This window comes from Canis aureus, chromosome 33 (assembly GCF_053574225.1).
Source record: "Canis aureus isolate CA01 chromosome 33, VMU_Caureus_v.1.0, whole genome shotgun sequence".
Lineage (NCBI taxonomy): Eukaryota > Metazoa > Chordata > Mammalia > Carnivora > Canidae > Canis > Canis aureus.
In genome coordinates, this window is record NC_135643.1 from 27,379,380 (window position 1) to 27,404,676 (window position 25,297).

Genomic DNA, 25,297 nt, shown 5'->3' on the forward strand with positions numbered 1-25,297 from the left:
TAATTAACCATATAATTGTGGTTTATTTCTGGGCTTTCTACTCTGATCCATTGATCTATGTGTCTATTTTTATATTAGTACCATACAGCTTTGATCACTACAGCTTTTTGATATAAGTACCCTATAATCCAGCAATTGTACTACTAGGTATTTATCCAAAGAATACAAAAATAGTCATTCAAGGGATACATGAACCCTAATGTTTATAGCAGCATTATCTATAATAGTCAAACTATGGAAAGAGCCCAAGATACACACACACACACACACACACACACACACACACTCACACACACACAAATATTACTGAGCCATAAAAAAGAATGAAATCTTGCCATTTACATGATGTGGATGGAGCTAGACAGTATAAGTGAAGTTGGTCAGAGAAAGACAACTACCATATGATTTCACTCATATGTGTAATTTAAGAAACAAAACAAATGAGCAAAGAGGAAAGAGAGAGAGAGGCAAACCAGGGAACAAACTCTTAACTATAGAGAACAAACTAATGGTTACCAGAGGGGAGATGGGTGGGTGGATGGTGGAACAGGTGATGAGGATTAAGAAGTGTACTTGTTATGATGAGCACCAGGTGTTGTATGGAAATATTGAATCATTATATTGTATACCTGAAATTAATATTATACTGTGTATTAATTGGAATTTAAATAAAAACAAACAAAAACATTAAAGAAGTATTTATCTACAATAAATAACTTAAATAACTTCATATCAAAACAAACAACCCAATTAAAAAAAAGGGCAGAGGACTTGAATAGACATTTTTTCAAAGAAGACCTACAAATGGCCAAGAGACACATGAAATGGTATGCAAAATCACTCATCATCAGGGAAATGCAAATCAAAACCACAAAGAGATACTACTTCATACCTGTCAGATTGGCTATTTTTAAACAAAAAACAAAAAATAGCAAGTGGTGTCAAAGATATGGAGGAAAGGGAACCTTCATACAATACTGTTGGGAATGTAAATTAGTTTTACCACTGTGGAAAACAGTATGGAATTACTCAATTAATAGTAAAACTACCAATGATCCAGCAATTCCACTTGTGGTATTTATCTAAAGAAAATGAAAATATGTATTGAAAGAGATATATACACCCCTATGTTCACTGCAGCATTATTTACAATTGCCAAGATAGGAAGCAGCCTAAGTGTCCATCCACAGATAAATAGACAAAAAAGATGTAGTATATACACACACACACACACACCAGAATATTATTCAGCCATAACAAAGAATAAAATCTTGCCATTTGTCACAACATGGATGGACAACATGAAGGGTATTATGCTAAGTAAAATAAGTCAGAGAAAAACAAATACAGCATTATTTGTATTTCAATATAAAAAACAAAACAAATGTACAAACAAAACAGAAACAGACTCATAGGTACAGGAAATAAACTACTGGTTACCAGAGCAGGGAGGGGTTTAGGGTTGAGTGAAAGAAATGATGAGAATTAAGAGCAACAAACTTCTAGTTATAAAATAAATAGGTCATGGGAATGAAAAGTACAGCATTGGGAATACAGTCAATACTATGATAATAGCTTTGTATGGTGGCAGAAGTTAACTAGACTAATGGTGAGGATGACATTATAAGCATACAAATATCAACACCTGAAACTAATAGGACATTGTTAATTATACTTCAATAAACAGAAAGTATGATCCTCAAAAACAATGGCTTTATCATTTTTCCAACTACCTCATCTCAGATGACCATTAGATAGAACTTGTTGAGTCACTTTTTCTATAGCACCAGCCCTCAATTTGGTGATTTCTGTTTTCACAGTTTCCCAAATTCTAGGAAATATAGGCTGGTAAATCTGCCCTAGGCCTCAAAACTATTCAAACACTATATTATTTGATTACTCTCTACCTCACTGGATCACCTGATCTTCCAAGAGGGAAAGTTCTTCTAATACACTTAGGAAAAAAAGTTAGATGCTAAGTAGTATGGGTGATTTACTGCTAAATAACCAACATATTCTAACATCTTATTGCCGATACTTTTATATTGGCTTTGTTTCCTGTTACTCACTTATTAATTCAAAGAGTTCTTTTGTAAGTGCTGTAGTATTTTCTACACAACCACAACATCATTGAATAGAAATAGATCTACAACTTTTCCTTCTCCTCCTCTTTCTCCTCTTCTTATTCTTCTTCCTCTACTTCTCCTCCTTCTTAAAATATTTATGCCTTATATTTTTTCTTGAACTATTTCATGCTTGTATTTTTATATTATATGCCTATGCTATTTGCAGTTTTGTATACTAGCTGCAAATAATTGGAAAACAAAATATAATTTTATGTAAAATTGTATCAAAACATAAGATACTTAGGGATAAGTTTAAAAGAACAGCAAAAACTCTACATTGTAAACTATTAAATATTGCTGAGAGAAATTAAGGTAGACTTAAAACTTTGGAGAGAAACAACATGTTCATTTACTGGAAGTCTCAAAAGTAAGATTTCAGTAGTTGCCAAATTGGTCCATTGATGCAATATAATCCCAATCAGAATACCAACAGACCCTATTAAAAACTGGGAAGTTTATAAAATTTACATGAAAATGTAAAAAACCAAGGATCACTAAAGACTAAAGCCATCTTGAAACAAAACAACAAAGTTGGAAAACTTGTATTTTCAGACTTCAATATTTACTATAAAGCTAGAATAATAAAGACAGTATGGTGCTCACATAAGAATAGAAAATGATAAATAAAACAAAGTAGAAGGCCCAGAAACAGACCTATATTTACATGGCCATTTAATTTTTAATAAAAGCATCAAAGCAATTTAATGGAAAAAGGAAAGTCTTTTAAACAAATAGAGCTAGAACAACTGGATATCCATATGGCAAAAACAGAGTTAAATACCACATACAGATATTAAATTGAGAGAGATCAGAGATTCAATATGAATTTTAAAGCTATAATGCTAATAGAAGAAAACATATGAGAATATCTTCATGACTGGGGAGAAGCAAAGATTTCTGAAAAAAGATAAATGGTAATAACCAGAAAAGAAAAACTGGATACATTAGCCTTCATCATAAATAACTTCTGCTCATCAAGCTATACATTTAAAAAATAACTAGGCAATGCAGACTGGCAGAAATATTTGTTTTTGTTTTCAATTATTTTATTTATTTATTCATGAGAGACAAAGAGAAAGAGAGAGAGAGAGAGGCAGAGACACAGGTAGAGGGAGAAGCAGATTCCATGCAGGAAGCCCGATGGGGGACTCGATCCTAGGACTCCAGGATCACTCCCTGGGCTGAAGGCAGGTGCTAAACTGCTGAGCCACCCAGGCATCCCTGGCAGAAATATCTGTAAAAATATATTGTAAAAAGTACATGTATGGAGAATATAGAGATTATAAATTAATGCCTATAAGTCAATAATAAAAGACAAATGATCTACTTAAAATGGGACCAAAAGACTGATCAGATATGTATGTCATGAGATGAATGCCCAATGAATACATGAAAAGCACCCAACATGTTTAGTCATCATGGAAACGCAAATTAAATCTACAATAAGATCTATTTTATATTCATTACAATGGCTAAGAGTCAAAGAATAAAAACACTAACTGCTGGCAAGGATATGGAGGAACTATAACTCTCATCCATTGTTATTAGGAATGTAAAAGGTACAATACTTTAGATAAAAGTCTAGTGATTTCTAACAAGAACAATCATATATGTATACCCTATAAGCCATCAATTTTATTGCTACATATTTATCCAGGGATAAGAAAAAATTTGCTTACAAAAAGAGACTTCTAGGAACATTTACAACAACTTCAGTTGAAAAAACCAAAAACCTGGAGATACCTCAAGAGTTCATAAACAGAACTAAACAAACTGTGGCATATTCATAAGCTGGAATACAGCAATAAAAAGAAATAGATTGTAATACATGAAAATATGTTAGGATGTGTGAAAGAAGCCTTATATAAAAGGGTATATACTGTATAATTATAATTATATAAAGTGCTAGGAAAAAACTAATCTAGGGCAAAGAAATCGGAAAACTGGTTGTCTCTGGGAGTTGTGTTGAACAGGAAAGATTTACTGGGAAGGGGTTATGAGAGGAATTTCTAGGATGATGGTGGTGATCTAATCTTGATGTGTATTTGGGTTACACAGGTATATACATTTGTCAAAATTCATCAAATGATATACAAGTTTTTGTACTTTCACTGAATGTAAAGTTTACTTAAAAAGAAAACAAACACATATTAGATTCTAGTTAATGATATATGTGCTCAAAGATTTAATACGGAAGTGCACTCATTATCTGCAACTCACCTTGAAATGCATCAAAATAATAAGATAATAAGCAGATTGTAGCATGGATAGATATGTGATAAAGCAAAAACTGGCCAAATGTTAATTGTAGAATATAGGTATATTTCATAATTCTTTCAACTTTGTACTGTTTCGAATTTTTTTTTTTAAAGATTTTACTTATTCTGAGAGACGGACAGAAAGAGGCAGAAACATAGGCAGAGGGAGAAGCAGGCTCCCCTCAGGGAGCCCGATGCTGGACTTGATCCCAGGATCCCAGGATCACACCCTGAGCCAAATGCAGATGCTCAACCACTGAGCGACTCAGGTGCCCCTTGAAATTTTTTATAATATAATGCCAGCCAAGAAAATAATTAAAGTGATATAAAGATATTTTTAGATAATCACAATTTGTGAGAATTTGTCCACATTGGAGATGCACTAAACAACATTTTAAAGAAAGTTTTTCAGGCTGAAGCAAAATAATACCAAATGAAAACCTGGATCAAAACAAAGAAATAAAGAGCTCAGGAAATGGTAAATATATGGTTAAATGTAAAATAATTTTTCCTCATTTCTCAAGGTCTTAAAGATATCTTTTACAGTGAAAAACGATAATAATGCATAGTCATATTTATAATACATGCAAAAGTAACTATAAATTGCACAATGAATGATAATAATATCTACAGGATGGGAGGAAGGTGAACTGAAGCATATTATCTAAGATTCCTACCTTATATGTGAATTGCCATATTAATTCATGGAAGTTGGATAAATTAAGGATATATAGTGTAATCATATATATTATACCACAATCATATATATTATATACATACAAAAACAAGCAAGACAAAATAAAATAGTAAAAACCCTCTGAACCACTGACTCCAAGCACTTCTTTAATAGTAGTTCTTTTATGAGTTGACACCTTATAATTTATCAACTCAACAGTTTCTGCTTTTCAAATATTTCCATATAGGAAATTGTACTTATTAATTTCATCACTGTTTTGTTGCTCTTTTGTCTTTTACGAGTGTAGATAATACCACAGCATAAAATTAAAAGTGATCCCTTGAAATCAGTGCAATTGCTAAGTTGAGTTAGTTTACTAAAGAGTTCTCTTCTCACTTACTGAAGGAAATAATTTGTTTATTAGGGGGCAAAACAATGAATAAATGAAAAAAAAATACTATAACAGTTGGCCGTTGAGGTTATACACAGGTGACTTCTAAATAGAAAGTTTTCATAGGTACAAATGATTTCCCCACACAGCCGACTTCTATCATCTCTCAGATGATTCCTAAATTCTCACTGCTATTTAAAAAAACAATCTTTCAAAAGTATATAATTTCTTACCTCAGTTGTAAAATTAGGATATGCAGATATTTCACCTTTTCTTTCCAAGGTGTTAAAATAAAGCTTAAAAACTACTACTTTTCATTCCTTTTCACAATGACCCCATCCCTTTAAAACAAAGCATAGAAGAAATATATCTTCCTCCACCAGTTATTTAACTTCTTATATCAGATAATTGCAAATTGGCTGTTCAATGGCTAAATTTAGCCCATTATTTTGTTTTGTGTGGATTGTGATGTTTTAAATTTTTTTAATTACTTGAAAATGTTTAAAATTGAAAGCTAGTACCACACTGATGAATGAAAAAAAAAAAAGTCTTTACACAAACCCAACTGAACAAGAACAGCAAGTATTAGTTTACAAAGTCATAACATATTTCACAAATTGCTGGAAGTGGCTATAAAATCTGTTTTAATACCTCTTCAAAAATGAATCTCATGAGTCTCTTTGTGTATTCCCTCAAAGTGCCTATTTTCCTGACTGGCCTTTTGTGGCCTCCTGGGAACTGTGCTCTTGGAAATGTTCTGATAAGAGTGTTTTGCCCATTTGAGGCTCTGAACTACTCTAGTTTATCTAGAGAGATAGTTTTTATAAACAATATAATTTATGTGGAACACTTGCTTTCCTTTCGAGGTCTAAAGCATCATTAACTGCAGTCAATCACACAGGCACTATGTGCCTTTGTGGCGAAACCCTAATAATTTAACTTCTTATATCAGATAATTGCAAGACTCAGACAAGCTTTTCTAATGGGCAACACTTGGCACATGTTGTCACAACTTGTTGCTTTTGCAATTAAGTACATCCTCTACAACTCTCCCAGAGAGGAGTCCGGAAAGCTTGTGGCTGCTTTCCTTCATTCTTTGCCCCTTTATTTTCCCTTTATTGATTTTGTTTTGTCTCCTTTTGCTATAAAAAAAAAAAATTAGTGTAACCATTGAGTATATGACTTTCGAGTTCTGTGAGTGCTTCCAGTGAATCAGTGAAACTGGGAATGGTCTTGGTGATCCCTGACACACCACAGTTCCCACCATCTCAGCCACAATAACTTACTAATATAGAAAAGAACACCAAATATCATACTTCCTAAAGACTATAAAATTTTCCCTAATAACCAAACTATGTTAGGGAGAATTTTAAGATGGTCCCCAAGATCCTTGCTCCCTGATATATACCCTGTATAACCCCTAAGGCTATGAATATGATGGACTTTACTCTTATGATCAAGCTGTTACATGGCACAGTTGACTTTAAAAAAGGGAGATTGTTTGGGTGAGCCTGACCTTATCATATGAATCCTTGGAATCTGGATCTAGAGATTAGAGACAGAGGAAATATGAAACATTCTAGGCATGAGTGAGATGTGATGAGGGAGATTCTCCATTGCTGACTTTGGAGATGAAGAGGGCCACATGACAAGGAGTGCAGATGGCTTCCAGAAGCTGAGAGCAGCCTCTGGTTGATAGCAATCAAGGAAATAGGGACATCAGTCCTATCATAGGAAGGACCTGGATTCTGTTAATATCCTAAAATGAGTTTAGAAGTAGATTCTTCTCCAGAAGAATTCCCCCCAGAACCACGAGAAAGGAAATGAACAATTTGTTTATTCATTCTATGTTTAAAAAATATTTCCAAGAAAATAATAAACAAATCACCAAGATAACATTTACATCAGACTATCCAACCAAAACTCATCTGCTTGGGAAATAAAATTATGGCACATGATTAAAAGGAAAATAATAGGGAAATATAGTTTGAACTGTATGACTAAACTAAAAGCATAATCAGTTCATTCAATTGTTTATTTACAACACTTTATATGCAAACTCCTATGCTGATAATTTTAGGAGACAGAAAAATTTAAAAATTATAGTATGCATGTTAAAAATTGTATGGTTGGTTAGGGAAGGCAAATCATAGCTTCCTTAATTTTAAAATTACAAGCAAACAATTATTTTTATTTATTTATTTGAAAGAGAGAAAGCGGACACACATGCAAGTGTGAGTAGGGGGAGAGGCTGAGACAGAGAGGAAATCTAAAGCAGACTCCCCATTGAGTGTGGAGCCAGATGTGGGGTTATCTCACAACCCTGAGACTGTGACCTGAGCTGAAACCAAGAGTGGATGCTCAACCAACTGAGCTATGCAGGTGCCCCTGTAGACAATTAAATTATAAGCTAAAAGGGAGAAGGCATCTTACAACTGGAGAGATACAATGTAATAAAGAAATTTGGAGTAGGAAAATAAAATTTTTGCTTTGGTTTAGTGGTATGGTATAGAGATGGAGGTAAGTGAGCAACTTAAAAAAGTGCTATACATCATGACAAAGATTGGAGATATACTTTTAGATAAAAAGACAGCTCTTCATGTTGTATTTTGATTGTCTGGCACTCCGTCTTCTCAACGATCTATGGGTAACAATAAAAACTACTGGCATAATTCAGACAATATTTCAAAATAGTTTAGAGAGTTCGATTGAAGTCAGATCAAATGCCTATAAAATGCACTCCCCCCCAACCCCGCCCCACACACAAATGGAGAGCCACCTAATGTTTTATAGCAGGAAATGGACTGATTTTTAAAAATAATACAGCAGCAGAAAGTAGTAACAGTATACTAACGACTAATGGCAGGAAGACCAGTTAGGAGAATGTTGTCATGAGATTGTCAAGCAGTTTGTTAGTGAAGGCCTGAACCAAAGAATGCAAAAGCAGTAGAGATGTGGGAAATACCACCAAGGTTGTATTAAAGATACAGGATGGTTGATATTATATAGAATACAGGTGAAGGAGAAAGCAAAAGATAGCTGCAAGATTCCAAGCCTGAGTGAAGAGCATTTTTAGCATTATTTTCCATCCTTAAACAAAACAAGTAAAATAGGAAGAAAAATATACATCAGTTATATAAATCTCTAAGTTACTTGACTACACTATAATGATTTCAAATGAATTTTGAAACTAGGGGCCTTGAAAGAAAAAAAAAATGTATGAAAGCCTGAACTTCCACTGTCAGGTTATTTCTGAAAATAAGAATATCTACTATCCATTTCTCATGACTGTGACCTGTGGCTCATTATCCATCTGTAGACTGTACTCTAGAATATGTCCAAAATTCTTTGTGGAGTATCTAATTCAGTGAGTAGACAATCTTTTAATAGGGGCAAATAAAACTTACTCATCCGAGTAAGTCTGATCATGTTTTCCATCAAGCTAGGGAACAGCTGCAGACATAGCCTGCTTCCCATCAAAGTCTCCATGTATAACCATGTATAACCTCTGCTATGCTGATGGTTCTCTGGTAAATTTTCAAAACCATAACCCTAAAAACATATGACAAACATTTTATTAAAGAAACATGCCTGCACTACTCACCCTGCCTTCACTTGCAAATTTAAGGACAATGCAGAAACTTTACTCCAAGTGCCAAAACACTGCTGAATATCTGTCTATGAACTACACTTGCTGACACTGTTACAGATTAAGCAAAAGTACATGCTCTGAATAACACTAACACAAAAGGGAAATACTTTCCAAATAGCACCTAGTGTTAAAAGGCAAACCATTTCCTCATGCTTGCTTTAATAGAAGTGATGAAGGTATGTCTCTCTTTTTTAACATTCTCGGAAAATATTTCAGAAAGAAGTTGAGACTTAAGTTTCCCCACTTTTCAGTATCTTGAATATGGCTTTAGGGTAGCAATTAAATAGATTCACAGGCACCAAATATGAGATGACTTCAAACAAACCTTCCAAATGCTGTACTTTGTTTCTTGAAACCTACTGGTTATAGGAGTTTAATTGAATTCTATGCTTCTATGTTTCCAACAAATAATTTTGATCATTTAACTGAAACTGGAGAGAAATATTGGCAAGATCAAACTCTGGCACAAGTAATATATAAAAGCCACTGAAGAGAGAGCAGCATTCTCCAAAGATTAACTCTTCATATTCAAGCTTGAATAAACTATAATGAAAATGGTGAGTTTTCTCTTTCAAACCAGATCAGCAAACTATCTGTACAAATAATAGTATTTTATAAGAGACTGACTTGATAAATACCTCCAGGTCATAGCACAAAATCATTATTTTCTATTTGGATAACATGAATTCTTAAAAAGAGTTTTAGAGCCATTAAAATGATAGGGAAAAAAAGGATACTTGATTTTGTAGTAGGATCTTAAACCTCAAGATAGTCTGAATATATTTGTAATATGAATTACTACTATGATGTTTTAGTCCAAAATTGCTTAGTTCAATGATATTCAATGTGTTATGAAAAAAAAGTGAGTAAATTGGCATTAGGTGCTTCACTCAAAGTTTCTAGTTTTCATTTTCCTACTCCCCATGTCACTAATTTTACAAGAGTTAAATTTTTCTTCAAAATATAAATCTGTAAGATATATACCTTGGATGATGTTTAAGTTTAGACAATGAACTGCAAATAACTACCAGACAACTGGCAGCTTACAGTTTTACAACAGTTAGAGACAGATGGACAAGTAAAAACCATGGTCTCAAATTGCAAGCCCATCTAAGCAGATTTCCTGTTTATTTTGTATCAGCCTCTCTTACAGGTGCAGGGTGCTTACTTCTGGCAGTATGGGAAATTTATATGATTTGTAAGCCATCAGAACATCTCACTTTCCGTAAACAGGTTATAGAATTAATTAAAATTGCAGCACAGCAACTCTGCACATGAAATCTGTTCTGTTACTAGTGACAAATGTAATCCAAATATGTGGAAAGTCAAATGGTTTTCAACAAAGCTAGTTTAGATGGATGGATCAGATAACAACTTGGATCTGAACCTGACAGAATCATGTCTACTCAAAGGCAGTAAATGCTGAATGTTATATTCTAAAATGAATGAAGAAAATACTGAATTTTAGTCTGTTATGAGAATGATTAGAAAATAGTACTTACAAAATGTTTAAATATATCTTACTTGAAGAAGTTACAAAGATCCATAAAAACTACTGTATGTTCTATGGAAAAGACTATTAGAAATATAAATGGCACGAAAGACAATATGAAACCTGCATTTAATCCAATCCTACTCCTATTTATCTATCTACCCAACGAATATGCTTCCATCTGTAACATTTTGTCCTCATGAAGACACATAGAAAGGCATTAAAGAAAGGTGGCTTCTTTATACCTTCATATTATTCAAACTACTATCAGGGTCATCGGATTTATCTCTAAAACAAAATAGAGGATGATGAACACAGAAAAGTAAAACTTTCCACAAGCTTCTGGATTTAATCTTATTGGCAAAGCAGTATCAATTGTATTCTTATATAGTAAAGTAAAAAAAGTAAAAGGAAAAGTAAAAAAAAAAAAAAAGTAAAAGTAAAGAATGAGGTAAAATTATGAACATGGAAATTTGTCTTCTGAGTCTCCAGCTTTTTCTCTTCTGTCTCAGTTTTTTTAGTAAGCAAAGGAAGGACAAGTATGGGCAGAGAGGGAAATTTCAAGATCAGAAGGAACATTCTATGGTTACTATCACCCTGATGACCAGAGAACTACTCTAGTTGTAGCTTATAGGATCCTCTAGAATGGCTGGGAGCACAAGCCCAAGGATAACATCAATTTTCAGAATGTAGATCAATTCTGATCTCAGTAAAGCCATGTCTATGAAGACCATATTCTACCTTTAGTACTTCTGGATATTCCCTTAATTCTCTACCTTCTCTTCATAGTACAAACATCTTCCTTTCTTCTGTCTCAACTAGCCTAAACCAATACCAAATAATTTTAAGAACTTTATTTTTCAATTAGTGTTCATTGTTGGCTAGTATTTCACTCCCATTTTTGTTTGTTGTTTTTAAAGTACTTGTATGATCTCTAAGACTTCTGTGATAGCCTGCCTGTAAGGTGATCCCCAATAAATGCTGACTTCTGAGATTCACATTCTTATGTAGTCCTCTGCCACAGTCACAAAATGCACTGAAGCTTCCACTTTGTTTTCTTTTCTCTCTTAGATTGCTCACTCTGAGACAAGCCAATCCCATGTTGTAAGGATACACAAGAGACCAGTGGAAAGACCCGCAGATGGGGAAGAATTAAAGATTAATGTCAAAAACTGGCACCAAATGAGTGTGCTATCTTATTAGATCACCCAGCCTGTCAAGCTTTCAGATGACTACAGAACCATTTGAGTACAACCTCATGAGATCCTGAGTTAAAACCACCTAGCTAATTCATTCCTGAATTCATTCATTCTTGACCCAGAGAAATTGCATGAAATGATAAATGTTTTTAAACCACTAAGTGGTGAAGTAATGGTTAAGCAGTACAACTAATTCATACTATTTCTTCTTATTGAAAGAAAGAAATACAAATAGTTATGCCATTGGATCGAGCACCTTCATTAACAATATTGTTGCTATATGAGGGATTTAGAACTCAAGCCAAATAAATAAGGAAAAAGGTTTTTTTTTTTTTATTGAGGCATAATTCACATAGGTGAAATGCACTGCACACATCTGATGTGTATATTTCAGTGAATTTTGAGAAGTTTAAAAAAATTTTTTTTGAGAAGTTTTGCAAGAACATGTACCAGACAAGTAATACCTTGATCATGATGTAAAAAATTTCCATTGCTCCAGATAGTTTCCTCAAGACTATTTTGAATCAGTTCTTTTATTATCACTTCTCCCAACCAGAGTTGAGTACTGTTTTTATATTTATCACCATAAATTTTGATCATTCTAGAACTTAACATAAACTTTCGTTATTCATTAAAGGGATATTTTTCATGATTTTTTAGTTTCACAAAATGTGTAAAGAAATCATTTAGTAGTATATTCGTATCATATATACCACATACTCTTCTTGCCAAGAATGCCTGAGACAGAAAGTAAAGTTCCTGAGTCAATGAAATAATTGAATTTAAACTATATCATTAGATTCCACCCAAGCTATGATTATTATTTCTCTCTACTCTTCAACATGGCCTTTCCTTAACACAGTTCATTGTGTTCCTAAGAATACCAGCATAGTAGTTATTAGATACCACTCCCAGAAAAATACTCTTAATCTCAGCTAGAGAAATGCTTAGTACTAAAAACATTTCAAATTTTCATATATATCATCTCTTTAGGAATTCTTTTTATCAAGTACTTTGGAGAACTCCTACCTCACAAAAACTGAATGCTGGACAATGTCAATTTTGGATATCTTTGGGGCCTGTGCATTAAATTTCCCAAAATAAAAATTTGCACCTGGATTTTATCATTAAACAAGTAACAGAAGAAACGAAAACTCTACCGTTTCTTGTTACATCTTTTTGTTTGCCAATTTCTGCTTTTCATTTAATTGTCCTGATATTACACAGTACCTCACGGGTTTCCTTTCTCGAAGCAAGTCTTCTAGACTCCGTTCACAGTGTTCAGCTACCACCACCAGTCTTTCTGAGTAAAACAAAGCAAATCCACTTTATATCTGATTAACAAAACATTTAATAACAAAATAATATAGTTCATTAAAAATACAGTATTAGTAGTACTGTAAGAGTTTTTCAAACTCTATGTTAACTACATAATTGCCAAATCTATATAACACAATAAATGTGTAATAAAACAACACATTAAATAAGAATTTCATGTCATCTTGTGTTTTTGTCTAGAGTTTCTCCCATGTGCATCAGGAAAAACAGATGGAAAGTTTTACCTTCGGAAGAAAGGAGTAACCCTTCTGACACAGATTAGGAAAAGGAAAAGCTTGGATGAAGATATAAAGAAATTTTGAAGCGAAGAGGAAATTGGGAGCTAGGGACAAATTGTTTTGGCAGTCTGGTTCAAACACAAGGTTTTGCAACTGAGTTCAGAAACCTGAGAAAAGTAGAAATGTTCTGAATCATGACTATGAAGAAAGAACAGAAAATTGATTTGGGATTATTTGTAACATCATGGGACCTGCTGAGATTAAGTAATAATATAAAATTTTGGTGGGCATCACCAATATCATGATGTAACTTTTATTTTCCAACAGATTAAAGAATAAGATAGGATAGTTCTGAAGATCAAACCATACATTTCTTTTTTCTCATCAGTAATCCTTAATGACTAACACATTGTCTTTTTTTTGTTTTGTTTTTTAATGAATGCATGTATGAGGAGTGAGAGAAAGTACAACTGGGCCTCCAAGTGGTTGGGAATCTGACAAGGTTATTTCAGGAGAGATCAAGGGTCTAAAAGAAATTGGAGTTCTGTGAATATCTATGCAAAATGGGTTTTAAGTTAGATAAGGAAGAAGGTTTACACAAAATATAGATGGCAGACTAGGATGAAACAAAGAAGTAAGAATGCAAAATGGTTGGGAATATGATTACTGCGAAGAGTTTTGATGAAAATGAAAAGTAGGAAAGGTAGAAAAGGCCAGAGAGCAGAAGATGGAAAAGGAGAATTCCAGAGCAGGGATCCAGCAAAAGGGATAGCTATCAGTAACTACTAAATCAAGGTATAGTCTTGCATGTGGGAGCAGAGATGAAGGACAATGGTACACAGGTGATCATGTAAGGTATGAGGGCAGTATATTGCATGGGTCAAATTTTGGAAGCTTGAAGCTGTGAAGTGGTAGCATTATACAGAATGATCTGAAACAGAAAAATTAAAAATGCTTTAAATGAAACTGAAAGACTCCAAGTGATCTAAACAGGAACTTAAAGGAAATTAAATTTAGAAGAACATTTAATTGGGGGGGGGGGGGAAGAGAGTAAAAAAGAAAATCAGTTCAATAAAGAAAAAAAAGCACACAAATTGGAACTTGAAGCAATTGAGTACAACTATAAAGTTCTCAGAGGAAAAAGCAAATACAATCAGAAAACCAAATGGGAAACTGCTGCATTCCTTCACTTTTATCTTACAACATTTAGTCAGTTTTCCTAACTGGCTGCTTCTCCTCCGTCTCCTCTGTACAATGGCACTTCTTCTACCCAAACAGAATGCTTCTAGTTCCTCCACCTTTGATTCTGGTTCTTTGTACTGTGTTTTCTCATTTATTCCCAAGGCTGAAAATCTGCAAATTTTATTCCAAGTCCAGAACTCTCTTCTGCATTCCAGTCTTTTATAGATAATTTTTTGCCTTAATATAAAAGTCGCCTCAAACTAGATAACTCAAACTGAACTTACACTTTGCTCTCCAAGCCTGTTCTTGAGTGCTATTTCAGACCATCCTGCCAGCTGCTCTGGCTAGAAACTTAGGAGTAATCTACCTTTCTCAAAAAAAAAAAAAAAAAAAAAAAAAAAGTCCCACTATTCCTATCTTCCAAATGCTTCCAGAATCTGTAGTTTGCTCCACTCACCACAAAGTGGGTCCAAGTCAGTATCATCTAAATATTAGATGAGAGTACAATGTGCCCTAATTGATCTCACATTAATTCTTATTACCCTCCATTATATTTTCACACTAAAGTCTACGTGATAAAATAATAATAGTAAATCTGAGTACCATAACTCCCTCTCTAGCTTCATCTTTTGTTACTTTGGTTTATCAACTTCCGTTCCCCCCGCTGCATCTTGCTGAAGGTACCAGCACATGTGTTCCCATTGCCTGAAATGATCTTCCCCATTCGCCTCATGATAGGAGCTCATGATAGGAGCCAACTCCTATCATGAAACACAGTGGTTAAGAGTGGACTCTTCTGTTTAAGCTCAAATACCAGGTTTGACCTCATTAGCTATGTGACCTTGAAGAAGTCAGCTATCTTTCTATGCCACAGCTTCCTCTTTAAAATGAGGGAAACAATAGCGTCTATCTCACAGAGTTGTTAGATTGAAGTAAGTTAATACATAATAAGGATCAACAACAGTACCTGGTGGGGCGCCTGGGTGGCTCTGTGGTTGAGTGCCTGCCTTTTGGCTCAGGCTGTGATCCACGGGTCCCAGGATTGAGTCCCACATCAGGCTCCTTGCCCGGAACCCGCTTCTCCCTCTGCCTATGTCTCTGCCTCTCTCTGTGTCCCTCATGAATAAATAAATAATATCTTTTTAAAAAAAATAGCGTCTGGCACGTAACACTCACAATCTAAGTATTTCCAATCATTATTATTCATTCTTAGTTAAATATGACTTCCTTAAGGAACTGCTTTACTGGTGCCCCCCAAATCAATTTGCTCCTCCTGTAATATAATATATTCTACACTGTATTTTTCTTCAGCGGCACTTATTTCAACTCCAAGGATTTGTATACGTTTTTATTTAATGTCTTTTTTCTCCACTACATAATATGTTTCATGATGGCAGGAACATGCTGGTCTTATTCCAAATGTATCACCAGTATCTAGAACTGGCACCTCAAACATACAAGTATCTAATCTAAAAATACTTGTTAAATAAACTTGAGCAAAAGCACAATGTAGTTATTAGAAATGAGTAAGAGTCTTATATGATCTAAGTCATTATCTAAATAGAGATCTGTTGGGACACCTGGGTTGCTCAGTGGTTGAGCATCTGCCTTTGGCTCAGGGCATGATCCTGGAGTCCTGGGATCAAGTTCCACATCAGGCTTCCTTCATGGAGCCTGCTTCTCTCTCTGCCTGTGTCTCTGCCTTTCTCTCTGTGTCTCTGATGAATAAATAAATAAAATCTTAAAAATAAATAAATAAATAAATAAATAAATAAATAAATAGAGATCTATCCTGTGTAGAAAATTATACGCCTGCATTGTAAACTAGGCATAATAATACCTCAATAGTGTTAATTATAAAAAACATCACAATTTGTTAAAATGTGCAAGTTCCATTAGTTTATAAATCTAAGTTGGATAATCATAAGTCTCCATATCCATGAGAGACTTCCAAAGTGTTTGGCACTAGCCTAATTTGTCAGGCTTAAAATAATTTAGAAAAAAAAATTGTCAGGCTTCTTCTGGAAACTCCTTCAAAACATCATCAACCAGAGATTGCCAAAGCTTCAGGATTCTATGGAACTTTGAACCATTATTTTAATACAGCAGAGACCTAATCCTTGGCAGAATATCAAAGTTTCTCCCAGAGGTAATGGAATGTATACCAAAACAATGTTTCTAATATGAACCATTTTTTCAAGAAATCATTAGAGAGTCTTCATCCTGAAACTCTGGACCACTGTTTGAAAATAACTTCTGTTTGTTATAAAAACAATATAGTTTCACAGAATAAAATATGACAAAAATATCTGGGAATCATAATGTGCCAAATATAAGTCAGCAATGTAGTGGCATTATTTATAAAAAACAAATGTGACACTAAGATGAACTTTAAAGAGTAGAAGATGCAAGAACTGTGAAATAATCTTTCTTCTTACAAATATTTGATGAACGCAAGTATCACTGTGGTGCAAATACAGCGTGCACTGTATCTCTTAAGTCACTGCTAAGAAACTGAAGAGAGTACAATATTAAGCAAGAAAGACAATAAAGGAGTTGAATCAGGAGAGGGACTAAAAGAAAGATTTAAATTAATTTTTTTTAATTTAAGAGAAAGATTAATGGTGAGTATGTTAAATGAAGGTTATTAGAATACAGTTACTGCATCATTCTTTTATTATTCACAATAAAAACAGACTGGTTCAGCAGGTTTAAAATATTTTAAAAATATTTATTTATTTATTTATTTTTATTTATTTATTTATTTATTTATATTTATTTATTTATGATAGTCACACAGAGAGAGAGAGAGAGAGAGAGAGAGGCAGAGACACAGGCAGAGGGAGAAGCAAGTTCCATGCACCGGGAGCCCGACGTGGGATTCGATCCCGGGTCTCCAGGATTGCGCCCTGGGCCAAAGGTAGGTGCCAAACCGCTGCACCACCCAGGGATCCCTAAAAAAATATTTATATAGTAAAACTGACAAATATAAATTGTGCTTAGATTTTAATTAAATTAAAATTTATTAAATTAAAGTAACAATATTGTTACTAGGTCATCGTGATGGTTAGTTTTACGAGTCAATATGACTAGGCTGGAGTTTTCAGTTATTCAAACACTAATCTAGGTGCTACTGTAAAAGTATATTGTTATAAATGATCAGGATCTATAATTACTTCAAGTAAGGAAGATTATCCTAGACAATCTGGGTGATTCTGATTCAATCAGTTGTAAAGGCCTCAAGAGCAGAATTGAGGCTTCTCTGAAGAAGAAATTCTGCTCATGGACTGTAGCTTATCCAAGAGTGATAGCCTGCCTTGTCCTTCTTGATGGCCTGCCTCGCCCCATCAGCCACAGAAGCCAATTCTTAGTAACTAATATCTTAATATGAATATCCTACTGGTTCTTCTTCTATGATGGAACTCTGAATTGATAGACACACTTAGGTTGAAAATTGCAGCTAGAGATATAAAATAAATTATCTTATAGGTCCTTAACAATTCTACTATTCTCCACCTGAATTTCACATCTATTAATTAAAATAACTTTGTTTTTTATTTCACTACCAATCGCCAAAAGATTTCTGGGTAAATAATATCAAATAAAATGGGATGCATTACCACTTATAATCCTCATTCTGTTTCTAAACACTGCTGAGATTTCAAGGTCGAAAGAAAAAAGAATAAATTTGTTAACTTACATATTTTCATGCTTTAGTGTTTTTTTTTTCTTTTAAAGATATTTTGTTCAACTTTTCTTTTAATAAATCAGGTTCTGAATTCTAATAAAATGTCCCCTATTCTTGAGTTTCAATACTTCATTCTGAGTTAGGAAGAAACTAACATTATCTTGAATCAGTTTTGAATAATCTACAGAAAAAGTGAAAGCTAATCTAACATGAGAAAACATAATGTTACTAAAACAGACCACATGTCATACATAACCCCAAGTGAAAATGGAAAGGTGAGGGAATTGACAATGCAAGATATGAGATAACTATGCAGCAAGAACAAAATAAAAGGGGGAAAGAGAACCAAAATCAAAATTCTTTGGTGAGACAATTAAGTGGAGTCCAAACCAAAATCATGTGGTGTTACATCATTGAGAAATATGCATTGTTCAAGGATATTGCTGAATAGAGCATTTTCAACTAAATGTAACTGAAATCACAGGAATGCTTTGGAACAAACAGACCTTTATATAAACTTATCAGTGATTTACTCCTTATGCATACAAGTTTTCAGGACAATGAACACTGCCAATATAAACAAGATAATCAAATTCCCTAACCTTTTGATAATCACTGATATTTTCATTCTAAGCAGCCAAACTTAAAATATACAACTACTATACATATCCATGACCTATGTTACCCCAGAAAAGAGGGCTGCTGAGATCTAGGAGCAGGGCAAGCAGGGGAAGGAATGTAACCAGCAATATGGTGGATAGGCCTAAGGGGACAACCCAGATTGTTGAGCTAGCTTCAACACTAATAGAGTCTAATAGTTTCTACAGAGATCAGTTTCTGACACTGATAACTAGAAAGAATGTTCCTGTGAAAGTTAGTAATATTGTTCCCCAAAGGGATTATGTCATAAGGTTCTCCCAAGTTCACTGTTTACAGGGGCTCATTTAGGTAGAGGGTGGAAAACAAGGAACTCAAGAAATATCTAGGACGACTGACTCAATTATCCCAAGAAGAGGAAGTCTAGGAAGAACTGGATAGAAGCCAAGACTCCAGTCACATGATCTGAAGGTCTGAATAGTCTTCCAGACTTAGTAGAAAGAAATAAAAGGCACTTTAGGATACAAGAATGAAGAAATCCTAAGAACTAACTGGCAAGAGTTTGGGGAGATAGGCATACTTCAAAACTGCAGATGGAAAACAGCAACACTAATTATGGTCAACTACAAATGATAACAAGGATCTACGATATTGCCAAGCTTTGCTCTGAGTGGTTTTGAAACTGAGTCAATGTAATAATTGTAAATTATTTAGAATTTGTAATTAGATTGGTAGTGGTGGGAAGAGATGTCTGAGGCATTCAGGGATTGACAATATCTACCAATTGTTTGGTGATATAAAAAGCCCCAAATTTTTCCTATAATTTAAAAATATTTAGTTAATGTCATTGAAGCCATTCATCAAATAAAAGTTTTAGCCAAGAAAAAACATTTTTTTAAAAAACAACAAACTTGCCAAAAGTTCCCTTCTAGACTTTTGGCAAATGGCTAGAGCTATCTCTAGTCTCCTGTAGGTACAGTTACCACTCATCTTCATAGCTATACATAGGCAAATTAGAAAAAGTACCTCTCCTCTCCAAATGAATTAGAGAAAAAGATTTCAGCTCCTCCTCATTGCATTAGTCAGAAGGTTTTGTGCAAAGCTCTATACAGTGTCTCTGAATGTGGGTCTCTGGATTGGTAAACATGTGATATGGCATACCTGTAGATACAGGTCAAATCAACTTTGGAGGGTTTATTGGCTACATTAGAACTTCTCCAGATTGTCTTTAAATAAAGAAAAAAATTCTCCCCTTTCTTTACATTATGAATCCTTCTTGAGAATCTGATTAAAACTATGGACTCATTTTCCAAAAAATGCTTGTGCATACACGTACAGACATAAACAAAATTGCATCTAATTTCGAGGTTCATAGATCTCCTGCTGACCATTCAAAGGACCCTGTGGCTCTTGGGTGTATTTTAAACTGTCAAATTTAGTGTACCTAGACGCTCACCCACAGAAAAATTGGGACAAGAAGCTACAGAGATTTCCACTAAGAGATCAATACAAAAAAGAATAAAGCAAATTTAGCCGATGTGTTGAAAACTGTCCATAACAGCAAATGCAGGATATCTCAGATCCCATCCCCATACCACAGAAATTTATATACTAATGTCTCCATATAATACCTGAACATACAATATATTGTATGAACATTATAAAGCTCACAGCTGATCATTTTTCCAGATTTAAGTAAAAATTTAAAAATCAATTTAACATTATTTTAACTATTATTTTTTTTTAAAGATTTTATTTATTTATTCAGAGAGAGAGAGAGAGAGAGAGAGAGGCAGAGACACAGGCAGAAGGAGATGCAGGCATCATACGGAGAGCCTGATGTGGGACTTGATCCAGGGTCTCCAGGATCACACCCTGGGCTGCAGGCGGCACTAAACCGCTGTGCCACCGGGGCTGCCCAACATGTTGACTATTATGAATGTAATTTGAAGCAGATTTCCTTCTTTGCCTTGACCTATGAGAATTCTACAAAAAAATGTATGGTCCATGTGAAGAAACTATGTACTAATATGGTAACTTAATATCCAATTCTTTGTTTCTTTTCTACCCATGCTGATTATATATATTTTTCACATACATACTGTATACATAAAATATAATGTGTATGTATACATAATACTGTATATATATCAACTTTTTTAGAAAAAAGTTTATAAAAAGTTAAGAAATGTAAATTCCTTTAAAAAGAATAAGAATGATTAATTAAAAATGATATTAAGATTTTCTTAGGAATATGTCAACAATAAAGGGCCAGCATATCTCTTAAAAATCTGCTATTCAATTTAGGCCACTGGTACCATTAAATGAAAGTAAATAAAACTTCACAGACAGAAAAGCTATCCCTCTGTGTTCTAAAGTCCCCTATCCCACTAAAACTCTCTATATGGAAGTTTGATGAATATTTATATTCTTCAATGTAGAACTCAACATTCTTTCCTTTGTACTCCCATGGCACAGCACATTGTACATCATCTGCTATAACAACTATTACTATATGATAAACATGTTTTTATTTTTCCCTCTACTACTTCTAGAGCTGGGCAACTGGGATCCTATCTTCCTCATCTTCATATATCTGGCATCTAGCACAAGGAGGGCCATAGTATTAGGCGAGAAACTGTTAAAGCATTTTAACACCAGTGGACTGATGTTACTTAGGTGTAGGACAAAACACAATATAAGAAATGTCAGAGTAGACAAGAAAGACCGGTTCCTAAACAAATCTTCAACTCATCAATATCTTTATAACTTAAATCTTTACTTCAATTCTAGTTTTTCATCAGCTCTGCCCTCCAAGTTTATTCCCTGTGGAGAGAGAACCTTATGGCCTTAATATGGCCCACCCTACATTCTCTCTAGAAAGGTTAGGCTTTTGTTGAATAGATCAAAGGCAAACTTGCATAGTAAAAGAGTTTCCTATAGAATAATGTATACTTTAATATGTCTGTGTGTGCATGAAAGCATATGTGTACATACATATAAATATGAAAAATCACAAATGTTTATTATCTGCAAAACAATTAATTCTTTTTATCACCTTCTTTCTCATGTCTCTTAGCAGGCCTCCTGACATACCTAAGTATTCAAGACACTAGGTATGTGATAGAGCTCTAAAGTATTTAAGGCATCAAATAGCTCTGATTGCTTGAAGTGTCAATATTTGCATTAACATACACTTATCTTAGCCTTAAAAATCTTCAGAAATATAATAAAATGTATTAGCATTCCACCTCTTACTAGTTGTGTGACCTTAGATTAGTTACCTAATTGCTCTGTATCTCAGTTTCCTTATATGTAAAGAGAATAATAGTCCCTTTCTCATGGTAATGTTATGAGGATTAAGTTCATTAAAACATGTAAAGCACTTAGAAAACAGCCTAAAACACAATAAATACTCCATAAATATTAACTTAATAATATTTGTTATACAACATTTTCTACTCAAAGTCTGTAACATGTAAATGTTTTCAGAGCAAATATTTTTTGAAAACCAGACTACTTGAAAGTATGATTTAGCCTATTTATCAGCAAAACAAAGGAAACGTTGTTTGCATTTTTTGTAATATTAAGTTCAAACACACAAAAATGCCATTTTTATAGGAAAAATATGTCTACATCAGCAAGTAGTTAACTTTCTCAAAGTATTTTGTTGGAAAATTAAATACATTTCACTAAGATGCACTTAAAATAATTTTCAGCAATGGAAGCTTAGCATGCAATTAAGTTTCCAAAAACAATTTTAAAATAATTAAAATATTGCCATCATAAACACCTTTAGGAGTCATGTAGATTGTATATTTGTGTCTTCCCGGACACCCCATTAATATGTTGAGACCTAATCCCCAGTGCAACAGTGTTTGGGAGTGGAACCTTTGGGAGATAATTAGGTCCTGAGGGCTCCGCCCTCATGAATGGGATCAGTGCTTTTATAAGAGACTGAGAGAACTCCCTGGTCCCATCCACCATGAAAAGATGGCTGTCAATGAGGACGTGGGACTCACTAGACACGGACTCTTGTGGTGCCTTGATCTTGGACTTCCCACCCTCTAGAACTGGGAGAAATAAATGTTTGCTGTTTATTTGGTTTATGATATTTTGTTATAGCAGTCCAAATGGATATGGAATATGGAAGAGCCTGACTACACTACTAAAAAGGTAGTAAACATCTTCCTGGTGAAACACTGACTTTTTAACCAATAGGATTCAACTTTTCTACTTTGATTTCCTAAATGTAATTTTGTATGAAAAGACTAATGCACCTCAAAAAAAAAAAAAAAAAATTAGTGACTCCTTTTTCATTTGAAGACAGCCCAGGTTAAAAAAAAAAAAAAAAAATGAAGACAGCCCAGGTTATTACTTTCAATAATAAAATACAGTTAAATAGATATTTCCAAAGTTTCTGACAATTAGAACTGTCATTTCCTTTTTATAGAAGGAAAGAAATACACTTAGGGAGAGGTGATTTCCCTGAAAGAGAAAATTAAAAATCCTGATTCTCAGATCTGAAAAACATGAATCCCTCAAATGTAGTCATTCAATACTTTTTTCACCCAACAAACATTTACTGAATGCCTCCTGTGTGCTCAGTCCAGTACTGACTCTGAGGCCAGAGGTAAAAGTCATTAGTTCTTTTTTTTTCGTAAGATTTTATTTATTTTTTTTATTTTAGAGAGGGAGAGAGAGAGAACACACATGAGGCCTGGGGACGGGGAGAGGGAGAGAGAGAATCTCAACTAGACTCACTACTGACCGTGAAACCAAATGTGGGGCTCAGTCCCAGAACCCTAAGATCATGACCAGAAGCTGAATCAAGAGTCGGATGCTTATCTGACAGCCACCCAGGTACCCCATTTTGTCCTTTTCTTCAAGAACTAAGAATTCTCAGAAGAGACAAATTAAATAGAAATGAATAATAAAATATGATAAAAGTTATAAAAGAATCTAGGAAAGGGACTAAACTCAGATTGTAGGGAATGGAGCACAGTATAATCCAAGAAAAAAAAAAAAAAAACAGCAGACTATAAACCCAGGCACATGTGAGGGGCCAAGACAATCAGGAAAGCTCAAAAGACTCAGTTTGGCTGGACTGAAGGTGAAGGCATACATGCACACACATACTGATTACTGCGTGTATTCAGTGCATATCTGTAACGTAATCAAGGTAACAGAATAAATACAAAAACAAAAAAGAAAAACTTACCATGCTTTCCTCTAGAAATATCCACATACTGGCAAAGTCTGGGATGGGTGATGGTCTTAAGGATTTGAAATCGCCCTAAAATTTTGATGGAATTTGGTGTAAGAGGAAGTCCATTACTTCCACAAACGTCATGTGGCAGAGCCGAGGCAAAGAAGGTAAAGGCACCCATTTCAGCATCCTTTAGGGGAAACATTTCAGAGTCCTACGTCTTCCAAGATGATCTAGAAAAGGAGAGAATTTTATGACACTTCAACCAAAAATTAAGTCAGTGTTTTCTAACCTTAAATATGATTAATATATAACTTGGAGAAAAATGCCAATCAGAACACTTCACCATAAAAAATATCAAAGTTAAAAAGTTACAAGATAATATCAAAGAGGAAAAATCACCTAATTATAAATTTATATTATAACTCTAAACCATCATCAAAGATTTTCAATGGCATAAAAAGGAAAAATAGAACATTTCTTCAATGACACCTGACAGTTTTAAGAGTTCAGAGGAAGTCTGTTACTGCATATTCATATCAATAAGGATCTTCTGTTTACCTAAAGCTTGAGTAGAGAAAAGACCATAAAGAACTTTTCCTTCTCATAGAGTGAGTAAAGTCAGGAAAGTGTCAATAACTTTTCCTTCTCACAGAGTGAGTAAAGTCAAGAAAGAGGAAATATAGATACCAACCATTAACTTTAAATTATCAGCGCCACTATTTTAATAGTAGCAAAAATTAAACTAGGTAACAGAGGCCTCTACAATGTTACTTAACAATCAATATTTGCTTTTGTGCTAGATATTTTATATGTGACCTGTTTAATTTATTTACACATTTTATTTATTTGAGAGAGAGAGAGAGAGAGCAAGCATAAATGGGTTGGGGGAGGGGAGAAAAGCAGAGGGAGAGGGAGAAGCAGGTTCCCGGTGAGCAGAGAACCTAACACAGGGCTCAATCCCAGGATCCTGGAGATCATGACTTGAGTTGAAGACAGACACTTAACTGACTGAGGCACCCAGGCACCCCTACAAGGGACCTGTCTCAATTCTCTCAACAACCTTCAGAGATGTTATTGCCTCCAGCTTATAGATGTTTCATGTATATTTATCCGGAATGGTCCTATTGACATGGCCTGCAAAGCAAATAATACCCAAAGTAACCTGGAGATTAAGGAACTTGTTCCAAATCAGTATGAATTGCATTAAGGCAATCACAACAACAAAAAAAGGACAAAAAAAAATCTTTCTCTCACCCAAGTGTCTCACT

At 34.2% G+C, this 25,297-nt stretch overlaps 1 protein-coding gene across 5 annotated transcripts in view; it reads right to left on the minus strand.

Moving 5' to 3' along the window:
• Positions 1–25,297, minus strand: part of TBCK (TBC1 domain containing kinase) — a 222,592-nt gene that overhangs the window by 191,305 nt on the left and 5,990 nt on the right. For 4 of the 5 annotated variants that reach the window (XR_013370784.1, XM_077882204.1, XM_077882205.1 and 1 more), the window contains exons 2-3: positions 24,039–24,259; positions 13,025–13,097 (exon numbers count right to left, since the gene is read on the minus strand). Coding sequence is in view for 3 of the 5 variants with exons in the window: in XM_077882204.1 (XP_077738330.1) it covers positions 13,025–13,097; positions 24,039–24,231 (266 nt within the window). In the remaining 2 variants the exon portion in view is untranslated. Of the gene's footprint in view, positions 1–13,024; positions 13,098–24,038; positions 24,260–25,297 lie in introns of those variants that run through there. The other variant, XM_077882207.1, reaches the window with a different exon arrangement.